The sequence below is a fragment of the Fusarium tjaetaba genome (genome assembly GCF_013396195.1).
Source record: "Fusarium tjaetaba strain NRRL 66243 chromosome Unknown NRRL66243_c0000227, whole genome shotgun sequence".
Classification (NCBI taxonomy): domain Eukaryota; kingdom Fungi; phylum Ascomycota; class Sordariomycetes; order Hypocreales; family Nectriaceae; genus Fusarium; species Fusarium tjaetaba.
In genome coordinates, this window is record NW_023501423.1 from 1 (window position 1) to 18,662 (window position 18,662).

The following is an 18,662-nucleotide window of genomic DNA, read 5'->3' on the forward strand; positions in this document are numbered from 1 at the left end:
TAATAAGACCTTTTATAAAGTCAGGTCTTAATATAAACTATATTTTTTACTTATTTAACCTTATTATATAGCTTATAAAACTAATATTAAAATCTTTATATAAAAAGTCTTTATTTTATTTTCTATTTTATACTTTTTTATAAAGAATAATAATTAAAAAAAAAATATATAAAGTATAAATTTAACTATTTAAATATTTATTATGACTTATATCTTTTTAATAACTATTTTTATAGAATCTATATAGCTTTTTAAAATAATAGCGATTTTGGTGAGGTTTTGGTGAGTGGGGTCATTTCTTCTGTCACCCACTAGAGGGTCATTTGTTATGGTCAGCGAGGCCTTTTCTTTGCAGATGTCTATCACGATTGATTGGGCAGTTGATGTCTATGGCGGGTTTGTGATGGAGTCAGTGGACTGCAGGTTGGATCTTGGCGTGTACGTGACAGGGACTGAAGCGTTTCTGACTGTTCAGTTCCGTTCTTGACGGCCAATTTGTTCAAAAGTGTACTGCTTTGTACTGTTTTGTACTGTGTAGTCGCAGTCTCATTGATCAAGAGTGACCGATGGGTTTACGGAATTGTATTTACATATATCATTCCTTTCAGTTTGGAGTTGCCATTGTAGGCTGGAGATCACAAAGAAAGCAGAATACCTTAGGATAAAGTAGAGCCTCATTACTGAGCGATACTAGCATATACCAAGACTTTGGCAGGAAGGATGCTATTTCGACGGTTCCTTCCTTGCCCAGAGAATTTAATATCACGTGTAGAAACATCAACCTCTCCTTCAGATTTCATCTCCATTCTCCATTTAGAAACCCGGACTTTAAGACTTCATGAAGTTCGATTTCGAGGAAACATTGCAAACAGGCTCCTGCCCCAGGAAGCTTCTAAAAGTCAACTATGGCTAATACCTTAGAAATGCGACATTAACGAGACCATCAGACGCCCACCGAACACTGACGCCTTGAGTGCCCCGATTTTCGTATCTCCGAAAGGACCCTCAGTTGATGGACCTGCGATGACGTCGTATTCCCCACGCTCCAGCCTTCTAAGAGTTCCCCATGTTTACTTCCCCAACTCGTCTGATTTCTGCGGAGGCGAGAGGTAAACTTTAGGGCCTTCTCCACGAGTTTATGCTTCCAGGGTGGCATTATAGAGAAGGATATAGTATTGACCCTCTAAACAGTAGCCAGTCAATGGACCAGAGCAATGAATCATGGAGGGACCCAGACAGCTACTTCCAGGGCTGAACTGTCACTTGCTTGTTCGCACAACGCCCTGAACACTTTACAATACCGTAATGCAGGGATCATCGCCCTGCTGGCCATGGGTGCACACGACTGCGGATCTCGGTATACTTTACTGCATGCACATATGCACAGTATGGTCATAGGCACTATCACTTTTCGCCGATGGGTCCATCATAAACGGCCAAGACTAAGACAATAATGAATGGATGGGCTAGATGGGCAGCCAAGGTCCGTCTCAGTTACCAGCTTCTCGCATGGCCTGGGGGTGGACACCCAGAGGCCGTGGATCCAGTGTCGAGTACTACTTTACATGACTCTGTTTTCCGCAGTCCGGCATGCAAGACCCTTGAGCTTGCGTTTCTTATAAGCCCGAGTATCCCCCGGCCTCAACCGTTCTCAATACCAACCTTTGTTGTCGTCCCAGTGACATTGAGTTTGAAGAAACATTATTCGGTTTCGAACTCTTCATCATGTTCAAGAAGTACTTTGGCCTTCGAGGCCAGGCCCTCAACTATGCCATCAGTACCATTGCCGGAACCGATTTCCTGCTATTTGGTTATGGTAATACCTACCACTTTCACACACATAGGCTTCAAGTCAAGCCATGGTAGCAGACACTGACTTTTGATATAGACCAAGGCGTCATGGGAGGTATCTTGACAATGGCACCTTTCATGGAGCAATTCCCAGACATGCACAGCGATGATCCTACAGTATCTGCGGCTGTTCGAAAGGACCGCTCCAACTATCAAGGTATCGCTGTTTCGTCCTACAACCTGGGATGCTTCTTTGGTGCCATTGCTACCATCTTTCTTGGGAACAAGCTTGGCCGCCGGAAAATGATTATGCTCGGTACCACAATCATGGTCGTTGGTGCTGCTCTTCAGGCTTCTGCGTTCACTCTAGAACACTTCATCATCGGACGAATCATCACTGGTCTTGGTAACGGCGGCAACACATCTACTGTTCCTATGTGGCAATCAGAAACCTGCTCCGCCCATAAACGTGGTAAGCTGGTAATGATCGAAGGTGCGCTCATCACACTCGGCATTACCATCTCGTACTGGGTCGACTACGGCATGTACTTTGCGCAAGACACATCTGCCTGCTGGCGCTTCCCAATGGCGTTCCAGATTGTCTTCTGTCTAATTATTATGGCCTTCGTCATGAACCTTCCAGAGTCTCCTCGTTGGCTTGTGCTCAAGGGACGTGATGAAGATGCAAAGGAGGTCATTGCTGCCATTGCCAACCAGGATGTCCAGAGCAAGTATGTGGACAACGAGTTCAAGGCCATTAAGGAGACCGCTGCAGAGATGAGCAAGGGATCATTCTCGGACTTGTTCTCTCGAAATCACAACAAGAACCTCCACCGTACTCTCATCGCTTATATCAACCAAATGTTCCAACAGGTAAGGCATACAAGTCTTTTGAATCAACCAGATACTGACATCGGAATAGATCTCTGGTATCAACTTGATTACTTACTATGCTGCTACCATCTATGCTGGACTCGGTATGACTGGTCACATGCCTCTACTCATGGCCGCTCTCAACGGCACCGAATATTTCTTGGCCTCACTCCCTGCTATCTGGCTGGTTGAGCGGGTTGGTCGTCGAAAGCTTATGCTCTTTGGTGCAGCAGGCCAGTGTGCATCCATGGCTATACTTGCTGGAGTTGGCTCAAGTGATGCGAAGGCTTGTCAGATTGTTGGAATTGTCTTCTTGTTTGTCTTTAACTCATTCTTTGCCGTTGGATGGCTTGGCATGACCTGGCTGTACCCTGCTGAAATCACACCTCTTCGAATCCGTGCGCCTGCCAACGCTCTATCAACATCGAGTAACTGGATCTTCAACTGGCTGGTGGTCATGATCACTCCTCCTGCATTTGAGAACATTGGATCCAACACATATGTCATCTTTGCAGTCATTAATGCCATCATGGTTCCTTCGGTCTACTTCTTCTTCCCTGAGACTGCATACCGATCTCTGGAAGAAATGGATACTATCTTCCAGAAGGTGGGGCATGGTTTTCAGGGCGCACTCGATGTGGTCAAGCAGGCCAAGGTCGAGCCTCGACGATATGACAACAACGGAAACCTTCTCATTGCTATCGAGGAGGTTGAGGAGAAGGGACATGTTGAGCATCGAAGTGGAAGCTCAAGTGAACAGAGCGGCGAAGGCAATAACGCTGCCATGTTTACTTCACACGACGAAGAGAACCAGCGCCGAGAGAACTAAGAGGTACTATCGTTTAAACGAACGGCGGGTGCCATGAGTGGTGGCTTTGGAAACTATACCGAGGCATGATATATACCCCTAGAGCGGTTGAGAGAAAGAAGAAATTTAGTTGGTCAAGTGTCATGATGAAACATATAGCAGCATATAGATACCCGATTAAGTAAGAGTCTTGTACCAATTTTGTGTAACTTTGACTGCTTCAACGGCCCGTCCGTTACATTGTGAAACTGTATTTCCGAGACTGTTATAGTACATGACGCTCACAACAAGGCAATGAGATTTGCGAGTGAGTTTTTTTTCGTATAGGCAACTATGGTTAATTCTAATTGTGCCTAAATTCAGAGTCAGAAACTGCTTTCTCACCAACCAAATGCCAGATTCTGGCTCTGGGTGTGATATATTTTTGTGGTTTGATGTATCACATGCCGATATCTGAGACGTGTTTCAGCTTTGAGTGTGGCCGGTAACAGCTCTAACTTTAGCAGCAGATCTCCACTAAACAGTTCGATCCTGTGTCGTCATTGGCTGTCTTGAGCTACCCCGCCATTGCCTACATGGGTGTCGACCTCCTCTCAGACTTGAAGCATCCACGGCCTGGGATCGCATCTTACAGATACAATACGACTCTGCCTGAGCGAACCAAAGCTACAGGGAACCAGACACTGAGCATCACCTTTATAAGGCCCCTTCAGCCTCGTGTTTTACCGCTTTAGAGTCCTGCCACTTCATTTGTCTGCTCTTGCCTTGAACTTGTTCTTTCTACCTCCACCCCCACTCGGACCCTTCAACCCCACCTGAGCAGTTCCGCCACTACCTACCTACCTCTAACCTCTACCTTACGTCTACTCTCTGACTAGCACCTCACTTTTACCAGCTCCATCTCCTCCAAAGCTTAACCTCTTCTCTACCTATCTATCTCGATCCCTACAAAAAAGACATTCACAATGGTCGACCGTCCAAACAAACCCTCGGCGCTCGCCTCTACCCCCGCCGCGCCTCCTCAACCCACCGTCGACATCACTCACGACAACTCCCGCGTCAAGGCCGTTCTTCCCACCGGCGAGAGCGTAGAGGTTCTTCTCCACGGCGCTACTGTCATCAGCTGGAAGGATGCTTCAGGGGCTGAGAAGCTCTGGGTCAGCGAGTCTGCTGCTCTTGACGGAAGTGCTGCTGTTCGAGGAGGTATTCCCATCGTCTTCCCAGTAAGGAACTCCGACACTCCCTCATAATAGCTTGTCTAATCTGTACATCTAAAGGTCTTTGGTACTGCCCCCGACCACGAACCCGTAGCCAAGCTTCCCCAGCACGGCTTTGCTCGTAACTCGCGATGGGAGTTCCTTGGAAAGTCTACTAGCGAGGGCTCTAGCTCCAGCGTGAAGCTCGACTTTGGTCTTTCCTCCGAGAGCATCAGCGAAGAGTTCAAGGCTCTTTGGCCCTACAAGTTTGCTCTTATCTACAGTGTTTCTCTTGATCCTGAGAGTCTCAACACTACTATTGTTGTTACCAACGATGGTGACACTGCTTTCGACTTCCAGACTCTTCTTCACACTTACTTCAAGATCAGCGTATGTTAAATAGTGCTTAAATATGGGACATCATAACTAATCTGTCTCAGGACATCACTTCCATAGAGGTCACCGGTCTCGAGGACTCCGTCTACTTCTCCAAGGTCTCTAGCTCAGAGGCCACCCAATCCGGCGCCGTCACCTTCTCCGCCGAAACCGACTCCATCTACACCCCCGCCAAGGGTCCCTCTCACCCAGTCGTCATCTCCGAGTCCGGCACTCCCCGCTTCCGTATCGTCCGTGACAACCTCGACCAGGTCGTCGTCTGGAACCCCTGGGTCGACAAGTCAGCCGGCATCAAGGACTTTACTCCCAAGGACGGCTGGAAGAACATGCTCTGTGTTGAGCCCGGCTCTGTCAAGGGATGGCAGAAGCTGGAGAAGGGCGATGCTTTCGAGGCGGCGCAGACCATCACTCTGGTCTGACTTGGCAAGAGTGAGGGAGTGAGGAGATCCAAGATATGACAGTTTTTACGTAACGGCAGCACAATAATTTGAGATGGACATGATATGAATTAACTTGTGTTTTGAAAGACAAGCCCTTAGGCTTAGATTAGAGATGAAAGAAGGTACCAAATCACAGGATCACTGCCGTCAGTGCTGTGTTTATCACTCAAGATTTCTCATACCCATCCAGGTGTTGCAAATTCTCATTTTTCTGCTTGTTCCCAAGTTGCTCTCATGATATCCACTGCTCCTATTTTGCTCCAATGTACATTTTCTTCATGTCAAATTTTAGTGTTACTCATATGCTCAGGCCGATCGTGCCTTATTCTCTCTAGAGAAATGATCAGCGACGAGGAAAGCCAACTCAAGGGCCTGCTTCTCGTTGAGTCTTGGGTCACAGAAACTAGTGTAGTTTGTCGACAAATCATCCTCATCCAATCCCTCACTGCCACCCAAGCACTCTGTAACAGCATCGCCAGTGAGCTCGAGGTGCATACCGCCGAGGTTGCTACCCTCCTCTTTGTGAATGCGTAGTGTCTCCTCAAGCTCACGGTAGATATCGCCGAAACGACGTGTCTTGATTCCTGTGGGTGTGGATAGTGTGTTGCCGTGCATAGGGTCGCATTGCCAGACAACGGTGCGACGGTACTCGGAGTCCTCAACCGCGCGAATATGTGTGGGGAGGAGATCGCGCACCTTGGCAGCACCGTAACGAGTGATGAGGGTGATCTTGCCAGGCTCGCGAGAGGGGTTCAACGTGCGCAAAAGAGAAAGAAGGTCTGAAGCTGGTGTTGTAGGGCCAACTTTGATACCAATTGGGTTGGCAATTCCGCGGAAGAACTCAACGTGGGCATGGTCGATCTGGCGAGTACGGTCGCCAATCCAGATGAAATGCGCAGAGGTATCATAGTACTCCTTCTTCTCGCCATCGTCAGCTGCAGGAGTAGGGCTTGAGGTTCTTGCAGTAGGCTTCTCAAGCAAGCGAGTCAAAGACTGCTCATAGTCAAGGAGAAGACCTTCGTGGCTGGTGAAAAGCTCGACGGAATCGAGCTCCCCAGGACGAGCATTGATGACCTGCAGGAATCGCAGGGTCTGCTGAATACTTGAAGCAATGGCTGAGTACTTCTCCTTGAGTTCCGGGTCTCTCACATGTCCAAGACCCCAGTCGAGAGGTCGATGAAGATCAGCGATGCCAGAGGCGAGAGCGGCACGGATGTAGTTGAGGGTTGCAGCAGAGTGGTGGTAGGCCTTCACAAGGCGGTTGGGATCGATCTCTCGATCTTCAAGGCGGAAGCCATTGATGATATCGCCCTTGAAGCTAGGGACTTCCTTTCCATCAACCATCTCAGTAGGACTAGATCTCGGCTTGGCATACTGTCCAGCCATTCGACCAATACGCACAACTCTCTTGTTTGTTCCCCAAATGAGAACAACACTCATTTGCAGTAGCAATTTGATCTTGCTCTCAATAGGTCCTTGACGACAGTAGTCAAAGAGCTCTGCGCAATCACCGCCTTGGAGAAGGAAAGCATTTCCTTGTGCGACATCGCGAAGGTGAGCTTTCAGAGCAATGATCTCATTGGGATGCACCAGAGGAGGAAGTTGGGTGAGTTCCTCAACAGCTTTAGCTAGGGGCTCTGCATCAGGGTAATTGGGAGATTGCTTAATAGGCTTTGAGCGCCAGGACGAGGGTTCCCAGCCGGCAGATGAAGATGAAGCCATTTTGTGTGTAAGAGGTGGAATGAGTGAGACGACAGATTCAAAATTGGGCGGAGTCAACCGCACAAAAGGAAAGAAATCAAGTACCCGACTTGATTAGTGTGTTGTAGTGTTTATATGAAGTTGTTGAATGTTTGTGGAGGAGTCGAGGTTTATTGTATCAAGAGGAGAGTGAGTGAGTGAGTCACAGAGCAAAGACAAAGACAGATGGTCAAGACGCACCCTGGACTACACCTGCATCGGGAACTGAAAAAAGTGAAGTTTAATTGAGTTAACAAAGAAATGTGGCGTTGCCGATGGTAGCCACTAAACTTCACCTTTCGGCTTAAAAGCGGCGCATGTGGCGTAGACAATATGAACACCAACACAGGCATTTCTATTGTTTGGAGATTTATAGGCGATGATTTGGCAGTTACTGTATTAACGTTAGATGCAGAAAGTATGTCCCTCAAATGTGAGGACGCGGCTATGCTTGTTAACCTGATCTGCTAGTTCTTTACAGGTAAGGAAGTAGAATGTGCCATGAATCCGTTCTGCAAACTACTTAACGACCATGAGATACAACCCATCTGATAAAATAGAGTCCAAGATAGACATTTTCTGTTCTATTGAAACATTCAAGCCATCTCATCTTCTATTCCGCCTTCTACAGTAACAAGCTTCAGAGGTCTCCACAGCCAAGCTAGAACCGAACTGCCCCTCCAACCCCACCACAGCTTCACCTTCGTAGCTCCCTCTCCCCACTACCAACGACTAATCTTCACCAACTCTACACCCTCACCTCCACCTCACTTCACTTTAACACACCACAACAATCATGACCGACGAAACGCCCTCTCAGAACGCAAAGTCCGCCGAGGACCGCAAAGCAGCCTCCGCTCTCGAGAACCTCGACGCCGCAGACTCACCCTCGACACCACAAAACGTCGACGCCGACGCTGCCAGCAAAGCCATCAAGAGCCTCGGCGGCGCAAACAAGACTTCTGCTGCCGCCGCTTCTCATAAGAACGTCAAGGTCGACGCTGCTGATGTCGCACTCCTCGTCGATGAGCTTGAGCTGTCAAAGGCGAAGGCGACTGAGTTGTTGAAGAGTAATCAGGGTGATGCTGTGAAAGCTATGAGGGCGTTTATCAAGGCATGAGGGATTACAATATGGTTTCGAAGTTTGAATAGTCAGCTCGGGAAGGGAATTGGAAGAATACAATGAGGTGCGATATCCCATACACTACCCAGGCCTCTACAAGTGTCTCACAGTTCCAACAGTCACCTTCAGCCAAGCCAGAAATATAATGTCAATCGCCATGATGGAATTATCAGTATGTCAAACACAAAATATGTGTACTTTAATCAGTCAATCCTCCAAACGCCGAGTCAAAGGTCCTGTCCATCCCGTGGTATTCCATTCCATCCCGTCAAAACGAGTGATTGTATGCCATGACGTGTGTTCGCAATTCTAATGTGACCCATAAACTCCAGACCTGAACCTTTCCATGCACAATTACTCTACCTCCACCATATCAACAACATCTTTACTTTACTCTATTGCCAAGTTCTAGCCAGAGGGCTTCCAATCTTGGGGGCAAACTGAAGACTCTTGCGTCGAGCGGCCATGAGGCGCATCAGGACGTTGTCGTCCTTGGTCTCGCTGATGATGCCAGCACCCAACTCACGGAAGGGGTTGGCCTTGGGAGGACATGTTCGCATAAGGAGAGCATCCTTAGTAGGGGAGCCATCCATGTCGTCATCGTCACCATCGTCAGATAGAGTATCAGGGACAAGGTTGGCAGCATAGCGAGCAATGGCCTCAGGAGCAGGGGTCTTGGGAACAGGGGTCAAGATGGCTTCCGAATACTCAAAATCCTCCATCTCCTCGTCCTCGTCTCCTTGATCCGAAGGGGTGTACATCCATTGTGTACTTTGGCGACGGTTGATCGGCGTAGAGGGAGCTGTGCGAGAGCTTCCCTTGGTAGGGCTGTTGACGAGGGTGCCATTCATGTTGGCCAAAGCCTTGGGCTCCATACTCTTGCGGCGGCGAGCTCCACCCCGAGGGACGTTGCTCGTGTCGATCTTGTAGGGGCTTTCCTCAACCCAGTCGTTCTCACGCTCACAACTATTTCTGGTTAGCACTGATTCAAAAAAAGAATTAGGAAGACATCGACTTACTCAAGCACCCAACTAACTCCGACACACTGGACGATTCCGTTGCTCTCACGGACCTTCTCCAGTGTGCGCTTGCTGCCGTCCTTGAAGACAACGTGTGTGATTCCAACCTTAGTGGATGTCACATCGTTGCCACAACCGTTGGGGTTCCAGCTCCATGATTTTAGGCACTTGGCACCCATCTGCGTGAGCAGCTCCACAAAGATACTGCTGGCATCAGCTCCTTCGCTGGTGTAAACATCGACAAAGACGACAGCTCCACGAAGTAGAGCAGGGTCAACATCACGTCGGGGAGTTCTAGCGGGCGTACCCAAGGACGACCAGAGGTCAGACTTTGAGGGTGTGACAGGGGCAGGTGTTGAAGGGGCAGACGGGACCTCGGCAATGGTTGCGGGCATACTCTTTCTACCCTTGGTAGGGGAGTAAGAGATGACAGACGCACTCCTGGTAGGGCCTGAGGGGCGCTTGGGAGCAACTCGCGATGCGCTGAAGCTGCGCTTCTTCAGAGGGGAAGGAGATGAGTCGTCTGCAGGTTTCAGAGGAACCTTTGTGGTGGTGTTGAAGGTCTTCATGACTGGACGAACAGGTGTAATGGGTGCCATAGAAACAGGGGCCTCATTCTCATCGCCATACTCCTGACTAGCCTCGGACAGAGTGTCGTCAAAAGCTTCAGTATTGACAACCTCTTCAAGAACCTCGGGCTCCATCAGAGACATCTCATTAGCTTCGTTGGCCAACTCAACGTCCTCCTCAGTGACCTCCATGTCATCGAAAGTGGGCTCAACAATCTCGGCAGTCCTGTCGGCCTGAAGTTCTTCCATACCTGCACGCACAGTCATCTCATCTTCAAAATAATGAGTTGAAGCGGGTGAGGCCTCAGATCGAGGAGTAGCTGACTTGTTAGAGAGCTTCTCTCCACCGAGAGGAGCCATCTTGATAGGCGTACTGGCCTTCCAAGAACCAAGTCGATCAGCGAGTGCGCTAAATCCACCCATAGAAGCACGAGAAGTCTTTGGTGTCTTGCGAACAAATGGTGTTGGGGTGGTAGGCCCTACACCCTTGATGGCCATGGTCTCATCCTCAGAGTCCGAGTCTTGAGAGGGCTCCAAATCCTTGTCCCTGAGGTGGAACATGGGATTCTGTTCTTGCTGGGCAGACTGAGCGGGAGTTGAATTCTTGGACTCAAATTCCTCAGGGACATCATCTGCCTCAGCATTTTCTTCGTCAACGACCATGCTGTCCTCCTCGTCGGTAAGGTCGTTCACTTCTTCAGCCACTTCTTGGACCGCTTCAGCCTCAGTCGCAATATCTTCACCAGCCGCGACGACAGTCTCAGCTTCCACCTGAGGCTCTTCAAGAGTCTCGATGGTAGCTTCAACTGGAGCAGGCTCTTCGTCAGTCTCATCGACAATCCCCATCTCTTTCTTCAAGGCAGGGTCAGCATGACGAGGAAGCACAGCAGACAGACGGCCAGGGAATTGCAAGTTCTCAATTGGGTCATTGAAGACATCGTCATCAACAGCATCAAACTCAAGCTCAGCTTGCTCTTCCGACATAAGCTTATCCGAAGATCGGTTAGAAGGGGCACGACTAGGAGTATCCATAACCAGAGGCTTCATGACTGGTGGTTCACCCAGGTCCGCAACATCTCTAGGTCGCGGCTCTGTGACCGGCTTCAGTCCAGGCATGGCCCGCTTCGGAGGCGAAAGGAGAAGTGACGCCTTCATTGCTGATTGGGTCTGTTGAGGCTTGAGCGATGTTGCAAAGTTCAATCCCTTGATGGGTGATTGAGGTCGCTTAGCCGCGGACATGAGCAAAGAGTTCTTGAACGAAGTACTCTCTGCAGCTTGAGCGGTGTCGTCCTGAGTCTTCTTCATTGTAGATCCAGGCAGAGCAACAGGACCAATTCGGCGAGCTGGTGATCTCATTGTATCCCTGAGGGGCGAAGCTGGACGTCTCTTTGCAGGAGATAGGTTAATTCCGCCAAGATCTGGCGGATTTGTGATGCTATCTAATGCATTTGTTGATTCGGTAGATTTTTCGGTCGGCTGAGGCTGGGCTTTAGCAGCACTTGTAGGAGGCTTGATCGGGTTCTTCTTCATCGGTTTGACAGGCGGCATGTCACCGGCGAGTTCGTCCTCGGAATCATCGTCCCTCGAAACAGGTATCTGGGTAATCTTCTTAGGACTTAAAGGCTTGTTGTCTGTCGACTCGGCGAATCTTACCGCCGCTCTGGTCGTTCGACTTCCAGCTGCTCCTCCACGTTTGGCTGGTCGGCCTCTGATTCCTGGCCGAGCAGGCTCCTTGGCCTCGGTAGCAGGCTCAATGTTCTCCTTGTCGGGCTCTTGGAACTTGACAGCTTTTCTGGCAGCAGGTTTGGCGGCAGTTGTTGGTTTTGTCGTTGTAGCTGTTGTGGTAGTTGTGCGAGTGCGAGCGGTGGTCTTTTTTGCAGGGACAGGGGCTGCCGCCGGAGCAGACTCTTCTGCTTCAGCAGCAACAGCCTTCCGAGGCCGTCCCCGAGTAGCTCTGACAGGTGCAGCAGTCTCCTTGGGAGGTTCTGTGGCCGTCTTCTTGACTGCACGGCCTCTTGTGGGTTTTGTTGGTGCTACAGGTTCAACCTCAGATTCTTGGTCCTCAGTCTTCTTTGGTCGACCACGCGTTCTTCTAACAACAGCAACTTCGCGTTGCTCCTCCTCTTCCTCATCCGCTCTTGTCTTTCTCTTAGCGGCTGTGCTTTTTGTGCCTGCAGTCGCGGTACTCTTTGCCCGCGCAGCAGCTGTGACGATCTTTGTTGTCTTGACCGAGGGATCAGTAGCCTTTGCGGCAGCTCTAGCCCGGGTCATTCTCTTAGGTGGTGATTCCATTGTGATTATGGTTCGCTGTGTTGTTGGTGTATGGTTAGTATGGAAAAAGAAAGAGATTAAGTAGGCAGCATCATGTACGATGATGGATTTTGTTTATTGCAGGTCCCTGATCGGGTCGAGAGTCTTCAGTGGACAGGCCGTGTTTGGCGGCGTTGCTGGGCAACGGCCCGCTAAAACAGGCAAGGGTGCAAGATCGTAGCTGCCAACCGTGAATGTTTGCCCCGCAACCGGGAATTATCAAATTATCCCATGTCCATAACGCGTATGGGTAAGTCTGTAGCGTGCTTCTAGACATCCAATGGAATAATTGTTGACTTTAAACACGATCAAATGTCTTGGATGTCATCGCGTCTCTTTCCCGCATACTCATTGGTCCTTGAATTGGAGATGAATCGGGAAGGTCTCTTCTTGGGCCGCAGGAAGTCTACACTAATAATATGGGGAACTATCATCTCCGCCAAATTCACAAAAAAGTGGCATCGCAATAAGAGACAAAGCACAAAAAATGAACATACAACACCAGGTATTCGCTGGTCGTCACCGACCCAACTACTAATCCGGCGCTTCGGAGCTTGACTATGGGAGAGCGGACGGGATCCCGTATTCTCTCCGAGCTTTGGTCGTATGTGAAAGGTATGAAGCCAGGACGGACTTTGACGATGGACGGATGCAGATACTAGGTGGTCAACAACACTTGGCTCCCTCAAGAGGAAAGGTGCCAATCGATAGTTCCTGAGACTGGGGTAGAGAAATGGTTGTAAGAGGCAGAGCTGCCTTGAAATGTTCCCAAAAGGTGGTATCCCAAGATGAGCGGAAGTAGAATATGTGCTTTCAATACGTCCAAATTATATGTCCCGAGCTCAATTTCACCTGCGCTTCATCTTCAACAATATACAAAGGTCAAAGAGTCTCTTAGTAGCATAGAATTCAAGCGAAATTCTCTTTCTCGAAAGAAACCCAGCCATTGCCCCATTCATGGGGTATCCTGATTCGCCTCAACACCAGGCTGTCACGCCTCTTTAAACAAACAAAAACCAAAGAAGGCACTGTTGCAACAACGAACAATTACAGCGCACGCATACGCTACGCCTGTGTCGATAGCATATTCCTCAAAACTCGACAAGATCGTTCCTATTAACCGTATCGCATAGGTGCCTGTCCTTGAGGTCCGCCGTGAGGAGGTGCGTATTGTTGTGGGGGAGGTCCTCCTCCTCCACCACTTGTCACGGCCTTGACGTCCGGTCGGTTTACGAGAGGTTGATGGAAGTTGCAGATACGGCATGCGACATCGACGTACCCAGAGATGGACAAAGGAATGAGCGGCTGCGGTGGAGGTTAGTTGGCTGTAATGAAGAGCCAGAGAAGAAGAGTCTTACAATCCAACAGAACGTGAACCATGGGTTGCTCTTTTGGACATGTGCTGCCATGTTACCACAGTGGTGACATTGGAATATCATGCCCTGATATTCCGAGACTTCCTTTCGGAATGTGTGCTCGCCACACACGAAGAAGAAGAACATTATTGATGTTTAGGAAGATTCGCCAGCAGGAAGAGAAGGAAGCGGTGTAAAGCCGCGGGCGAACGTTTGTTGAAGTGGTGAGGCGTGCGATGTGATGTGATGTGTTTAAGGGAAGTCAATTAATGCCGATCCAAGACCTGGGGTTCGAGGCCAAGTGGCGCGTTGGTAGTCGTAGTCCAGGCGGCGCAGTTTCTTGGCATGGAAGCTTTAAAGTTAAGGTCAAAGGTCATGCATGCACGTACCATGCATAAATGGAAGATACTAGCTTTATAATGTTGGTAAGAGATAGAAATTTGTTCTTCAGGGAGTGCTAGCGTCAGTTATTTAATAAAGAAAGTATCTACATGAGAAGTAAGTATCATGTTCAAACCATGGAAGTGCTGGTACGAATAGGAGAGTTTCCATTTACAGGCACAACCTAAGAACAAGGTGATGACGAACCGGCAGGGGCTGGCTCTTAGTGACAACGCTCACTGTGCACGGACCACAGCTTTTTACGACTAATGGAAGCTCATTGTTCAAGCTAGAAATGGATGCTCTGACTGGTGAGGCATAGGGAATGGTTTCTACATGGTGCTATTCTTTTATTGATGACCTATCTATCTTATACCGGCCATGATACTCTCTGAATTAAAATAGATATTCAATAACCTCTGTGTAATGTGGAATGCCTCTTTTACGACTTCTAAAGCGAGGGTGGTAGAGTAGCTAAAAATATACTTGTAGGACCTGTAAACTTTGCAGCGCAAAAAAAATCTCGAGAGTAAATGCTAGCTTCCTGCGCAAAGCTTTCAACAAACCTCCACAACCCATCATCATGATTTACGATCTAAATATCGCATGGTCGCCAGCGACTAAAGATGAACAGCTTCTCCAAACACTCACTCGCGCATCGACGTTCGGATACGCAACCGTCGCGCTGAACCACACGCTGACGCTGCCGCTTCCCGCCAACAACACCGCGCCGTTCCCAACGATAGAACCCAAGCCAGGCTCCAAGCTTCCAAACATCCTCCACCGCGCGACTCTTCCTCTCTCAGATCCTTCAGCGAATAACTACCGAATCCCATCGCTCATCTCAACATACGACATCATCGCGGCCCGTCCACTGACGGACAAAGCCTTTCAGAATGCTTGTCTCACGCTCGACGTACCCATCATATCACTCGACTTGACGCAGGACTTGCAATTCCATCTTAAGCCGAAACCATGCATGGCTGCTATCAACCGTGGCATCCGCTTCGAGGTCTGCTATGGTCAAGTGATCAATGGCGATGATCGAGGGCGCCCAAGGTTTATCTCAAACTTGCAAAGTCTCATCCGGTCGACGCGCGGCAGGGGCATCATGATTAGCAGCGAAGCCAAGAATGCGCTATCCCTACGAGCACCTGCCGATGTGATAAACATGCTCAATTTTATGGGAGGGTTAAGCAACGAGAAAGGCTTTGAAGGGTTTGGCGAAGTGCCTCGATCTGTTGTGGTAAATGAAGGTATCAAGAGGAATGGATTCAAGGGCGTCATCAACATTGTTGAAGTCGCCGAGAAAGAGAAGGGCGCAAAAAAAGATGAGGATGGCAAGAAACCAAAGAACAAGGGTCAAAATCAGAATCAAAAGCGCAAGACTGGCGATGAGGATACACAGCAGATCAGTAAACGGCAGGCCAAGAAGATGAAGCTGGCCTCGAGGAATGCAGCAAATGAGAAAGAATAAGAAATTTGAGATTGGCGCTCTGAAAGAACGCGAATAGGTAGACAGCATGGCATCACGATACCCATAGATAGATGCACAAAGCTGACTGGTATGCTCTGGAGACTTGCTCACATTATTATAAGACTAGCTACAACATTACGAGCACGAATGCCCATTCGAAAGAAACCCCCAAGTCCGTCTCAAAGTTTTTTACCATTCACATCATCGTCTCCAACGCATGTCAACCATAGACTCATGGCGTGCCAGTAGCGCGGGCCTTGAGGGCTCCGTTTCCTCCTACCAAGTTGCCCAGGTTGAGCGCGCTGCTGAGCTTTGAAGGGTCGGACAGATCGATAGGGACTCGTGTCCTGGAAGCTGACTCGGCGTTGGCAGTGGTGGTGGGCTTGGTTCCGTCGAGAGCGGGCTGTGCAAGTCTTCCTGTGGTGTCGGGGCCCATGTTGCCGAGTTCCATTGAAGGGGCATATGTCTGTTGTCCTCCTTGTGTGGAAGAAGCTTCAACTATGGGTTCTTCGATGGAACTGGCAGGCTGCTGAGGAGCGGTGGACTCCGTAGTAGCCGCTTGGGCAGCAGAAGTAGTAGTAGGTTGCTCGGAAACTACTGGCTGTGTCGTTGCAGGCTGCTCAATAGAGCTGGGTTCTACTGGCGCAACTTGAGTCGTGGCTGGCTGCTCGACAGAACTGGGCTCTTGAGGAGCAACAGCCGTGGGGACAGGATTCTCAACAGGGTTGACAATGCTGGAAGGTTGCTGAGGAACAATAGTTTCCGACCTGATTGGCCCAACCACAGCAAAGGGATCCGATGCGAGTGTCGTCTTGGGCAAAAGGCTCTCGGGAATAGGGATCGTAGTGACACCAGGGTTGAACTTTCCAAGAGCATCGTCAGACTCAGCGGGGGCTTGCACAGTGTGAATCACAGTAACAGGCGCCTGGGTTGAGTTAGTATTAGATATGAGGTTTAACCAAAAGAACTTACTGGTGCTTCTCCTGGAATGATCACTGTAATGAGTTGCTTAGAGGAGTTAGTAACAGCTGAGGGATACAAGCTATAGGACTTACAGCCTGAGTAACGGTTTCAACGACAGGCTAGAAATCATTCAGTTAGCATATAGGTTTCTTGAAATGTTTTTCACATGACTTACAGGAGGCGCCGCTGCGACCTGGGTAACATATTGAGTCATGACCTGAACCTGAGTGACATAGTGAGTTTGGACTTGGTTGACGACTTCAGTCTTGGTTTCGGTGACAGTAACTGGAGGAGCGTTGACGGTAACGGTGACAACCTCGCCAGCAGCAGCTTCAGCTTCGCCCTGAACAGTCTGAACAACAGTCGCTGTCTCTGTCTCGGTAACTTTTTGAGTAGCAGTTTCAGTCTCGGTGATATAAGACAGCCTCAGTCTAGAGATTTGTTAACACTGAAAACTCAACTTTGGTGGTTTGTGGCTTAAACTCACCCTTCGAACTTGAGCGCATGAGCAACACCCTCAACCTCTGCCTGCCTCTTTTTCATTATCCCATGTCTTCCCGCGGCCTATTCGAGTCAAAGTCAGTCTCTTGACTCTGAAGTATCTCGTTGTGAGTTTTGAATATTCTCACCTGCGCAACATGGGCGGCGGTAAGCCAAAGCAACAACTTCATGATGATCCAAGCTCTTCCCCAATAACTTTCAGAATTCGATTTGGTGTAGTGAGTGAATGTTCCAACAGTCCAGCTGTTTATGAGTTTTTACGGTCCAGTTGTAAAAGAGCGACAGATATAACAGTTCGACAATAGCGATTAAATCTTGGAGATGATGATATGTCGAGTAGGTATTAAAAGTCGTTCAGTCAAAGGGACAGTAAAAGAATGATTGCCCGGGGCAGAACAAGAAGAGAAGCCGTGACGATGGGTAGTGGTAGCACCGCCGAGTCCAAAGCCCGGGCAGCACCAAAACTTACAAAGTCAATCAGTGAAAAGAGCGAGCGATTGACAAGGTCACGACGGATAGAAAACAATAAACATAACACAACAACACAATTCAGAATTCAGAATCTAAAAAAAAAGGTCAGAAGCAAAGGGAGGGGAGGGGGAGAAGAGAAATGGGATGATTCAGGTTTCTTCAGACCCAAGCCAAGCCGCGCCTCTCCGCCGCACACACCGTCGCAGACGAAGCAGGGGCACGTTTTGGTGCATCATGGTTCTGGAATCTGAGGCTCAAACGGAGACTTGTGACGCTTGGGGTTAGGACGGGCTAGGGTTGCGAGTTTGGGGATGAGCTAGGGTTCAGGGGTAAAAAGACGCTATCGCGACAAGGAGTTTGAGGGAATCAGGCATATTATTTGGTGATAACTGAGAGACCGGGTTCATGATCTGCAGTGTAAGCTTGCTAGTTTGATAACTTTATCGAAGTTGAGTATAAACTCGCAGTTTGATGGCCACATCCCAACAATTCAGCTCAATATCAAAGTCTTGATCAAGAGACTTGGCGCTACCTGTCAAGATGGGACTAAAGGGGGCTAATCAAGGCACCACCGTGCGCCGGGACTTGGCAATAGTTACCGAGACGAGATATGTTGCGATAATATCATGGAAGTTTTAGTAAGCGCTCAACAGACAATGCGCTTCTGCAATACAATCACATAGAGTTGATAGCAAGGCCATCTTGGCGGCCGAAATGCAAGACTAACAAACCATCACAAAACGGTCCCTCCCGCTGTGGTCTTATACCTCACGAAAAAGAGGCCATTCTCGAGAGCGAATTACCATGGCAAAAACATCGCGAAAAATGCCTAGAATTCTCCATCAATAGCGAGACGCAACTGAAGCACCCCTTGTTCATCCGAGGTTTCGGGAGGGGGGCCCGACCTCGCTACTTTGAGTGAATCGGCCGAAGTGCCAAGAGCCATTCAATAGGACTCGTTTGATTACACTACCGGAAGCTAATGGACGTCAAGTTTCGAGTTGACAGCTTTTAATTAATTCATCAATTTACTTACAGAATAAGGCTGAGACTTGAGATACGCGTGCCAATTGTAAGATAAGGACGTCAAATGCCGTTAAAAGAAACTCTTTTACTTTGTTAGTGCTCATCGAACTTGCAGCGATTATATACAGGGATGATAGATGCACGTCATTATTGGTGAAAGGTTAAAGGCTACATCGTTGACTCGTTACAAATATACGGTTACAATTTTAACAAGGGGATTGTG

The 18,662-nt window shown here is 48.8% G+C and overlaps 8 protein-coding genes across 8 annotated transcripts; 4 read left to right on the plus strand and 4 right to left on the minus strand.

Moving 5' to 3' along the window:
* Positions 1-1,725: 1,725 nt before the first annotated feature.
* FTJAE_9902 (sugar transporter) lies at positions 1,726-3,493 on the plus strand (the record flags this gene model as incomplete). The annotated part of the gene is made up of 3 exons (XM_037356871.1): positions 1,726-1,816; positions 1,889-2,664; positions 2,714-3,493. The coding sequence occupies 3 exons, from the start codon at positions 1,726-1,728 to the stop codon at positions 3,491-3,493; spliced, it is 1,647 nt and encodes a 548-aa protein (XP_037202985.1).
* A 944-nt stretch (positions 3,494-4,437) lies between these two features.
* FTJAE_9903 (glucose-6-phosphate 1-epimerase) lies at positions 4,438-5,483 on the plus strand (the record flags this gene model as incomplete). Its single annotated transcript, XM_037356872.1, has 3 exons — positions 4,438-4,695; positions 4,750-5,058; positions 5,109-5,483. The coding sequence occupies 3 exons, from the start codon at positions 4,438-4,440 to the stop codon at positions 5,481-5,483; spliced, it is 942 nt and encodes a 313-aa protein (XP_037202986.1).
* A 327-nt stretch (positions 5,484-5,810) lies between these two features.
* Positions 5,811-7,226, minus strand: FTJAE_9904 (phospho-2-dehydro-3-deoxyheptonate aldolase; the record flags this gene model as incomplete). Its single annotated transcript, XM_037356873.1, has 1 exon — positions 5,811-7,226. One exon carries the CDS (start codon positions 7,224-7,226, stop codon positions 5,811-5,813), a length of 1,416 nt encoding a protein of 471 aa, XP_037202987.1.
* An 814-nt stretch (positions 7,227-8,040) lies between these two features.
* On the plus strand, positions 8,041-8,364 carry FTJAE_9905 (uncharacterized protein; the record flags this gene model as incomplete). Its single annotated transcript, XM_037356874.1, has 1 exon — positions 8,041-8,364. One exon carries the CDS (start codon positions 8,041-8,043, stop codon positions 8,362-8,364), a length of 324 nt encoding a protein of 107 aa, XP_037202988.1.
* Positions 8,365-8,762: 398 nt separating this feature from the next.
* Positions 8,763-12,247, minus strand: FTJAE_9906 (uncharacterized protein; the record flags this gene model as incomplete). Its single annotated transcript, XM_037356875.1, has 2 exons — positions 8,763-9,333; positions 9,387-12,247. 2 exons carry the CDS (start codon positions 12,245-12,247, stop codon positions 8,763-8,765), a joined length of 3,432 nt encoding a protein of 1,143 aa, XP_037202989.1.
* A 1,134-nt stretch (positions 12,248-13,381) lies between these two features.
* FTJAE_9907 (ribonuclease P complex subunit) lies at positions 13,382-13,767 on the minus strand (the record flags this gene model as incomplete). The annotated part of the gene is made up of 2 exons (XM_037356876.1): positions 13,382-13,570; positions 13,624-13,767. The coding sequence occupies 2 exons, from the start codon at positions 13,765-13,767 to the stop codon at positions 13,382-13,384; spliced, it is 333 nt and encodes a 110-aa protein (XP_037202990.1).
* Positions 13,768-14,584: 817 nt separating this feature from the next.
* On the plus strand, positions 14,585-15,478 carry FTJAE_9908 (ribonuclease P MRP subunit RPP1; the record flags this gene model as incomplete). The annotated part of the gene is made up of 1 exon (XM_037356877.1): positions 14,585-15,478. The coding sequence occupies one exon, from the start codon at positions 14,585-14,587 to the stop codon at positions 15,476-15,478; it is 894 nt and encodes a 297-aa protein (XP_037202991.1).
* A 232-nt stretch (positions 15,479-15,710) lies between these two features.
* On the minus strand, positions 15,711-17,112 carry FTJAE_9909 (uncharacterized protein; the record flags this gene model as incomplete). The annotated part of the gene is made up of 6 exons (XM_037356878.1): positions 15,711-16,403; positions 16,451-16,486; positions 16,534-16,560; positions 16,617-16,872; positions 16,929-17,005; positions 17,071-17,112. 6 exons carry the CDS (start codon positions 17,110-17,112, stop codon positions 15,711-15,713), a joined length of 1,131 nt encoding a protein of 376 aa, XP_037202992.1.
* Positions 17,113-18,662: the final 1,550 nt, after the last annotated feature.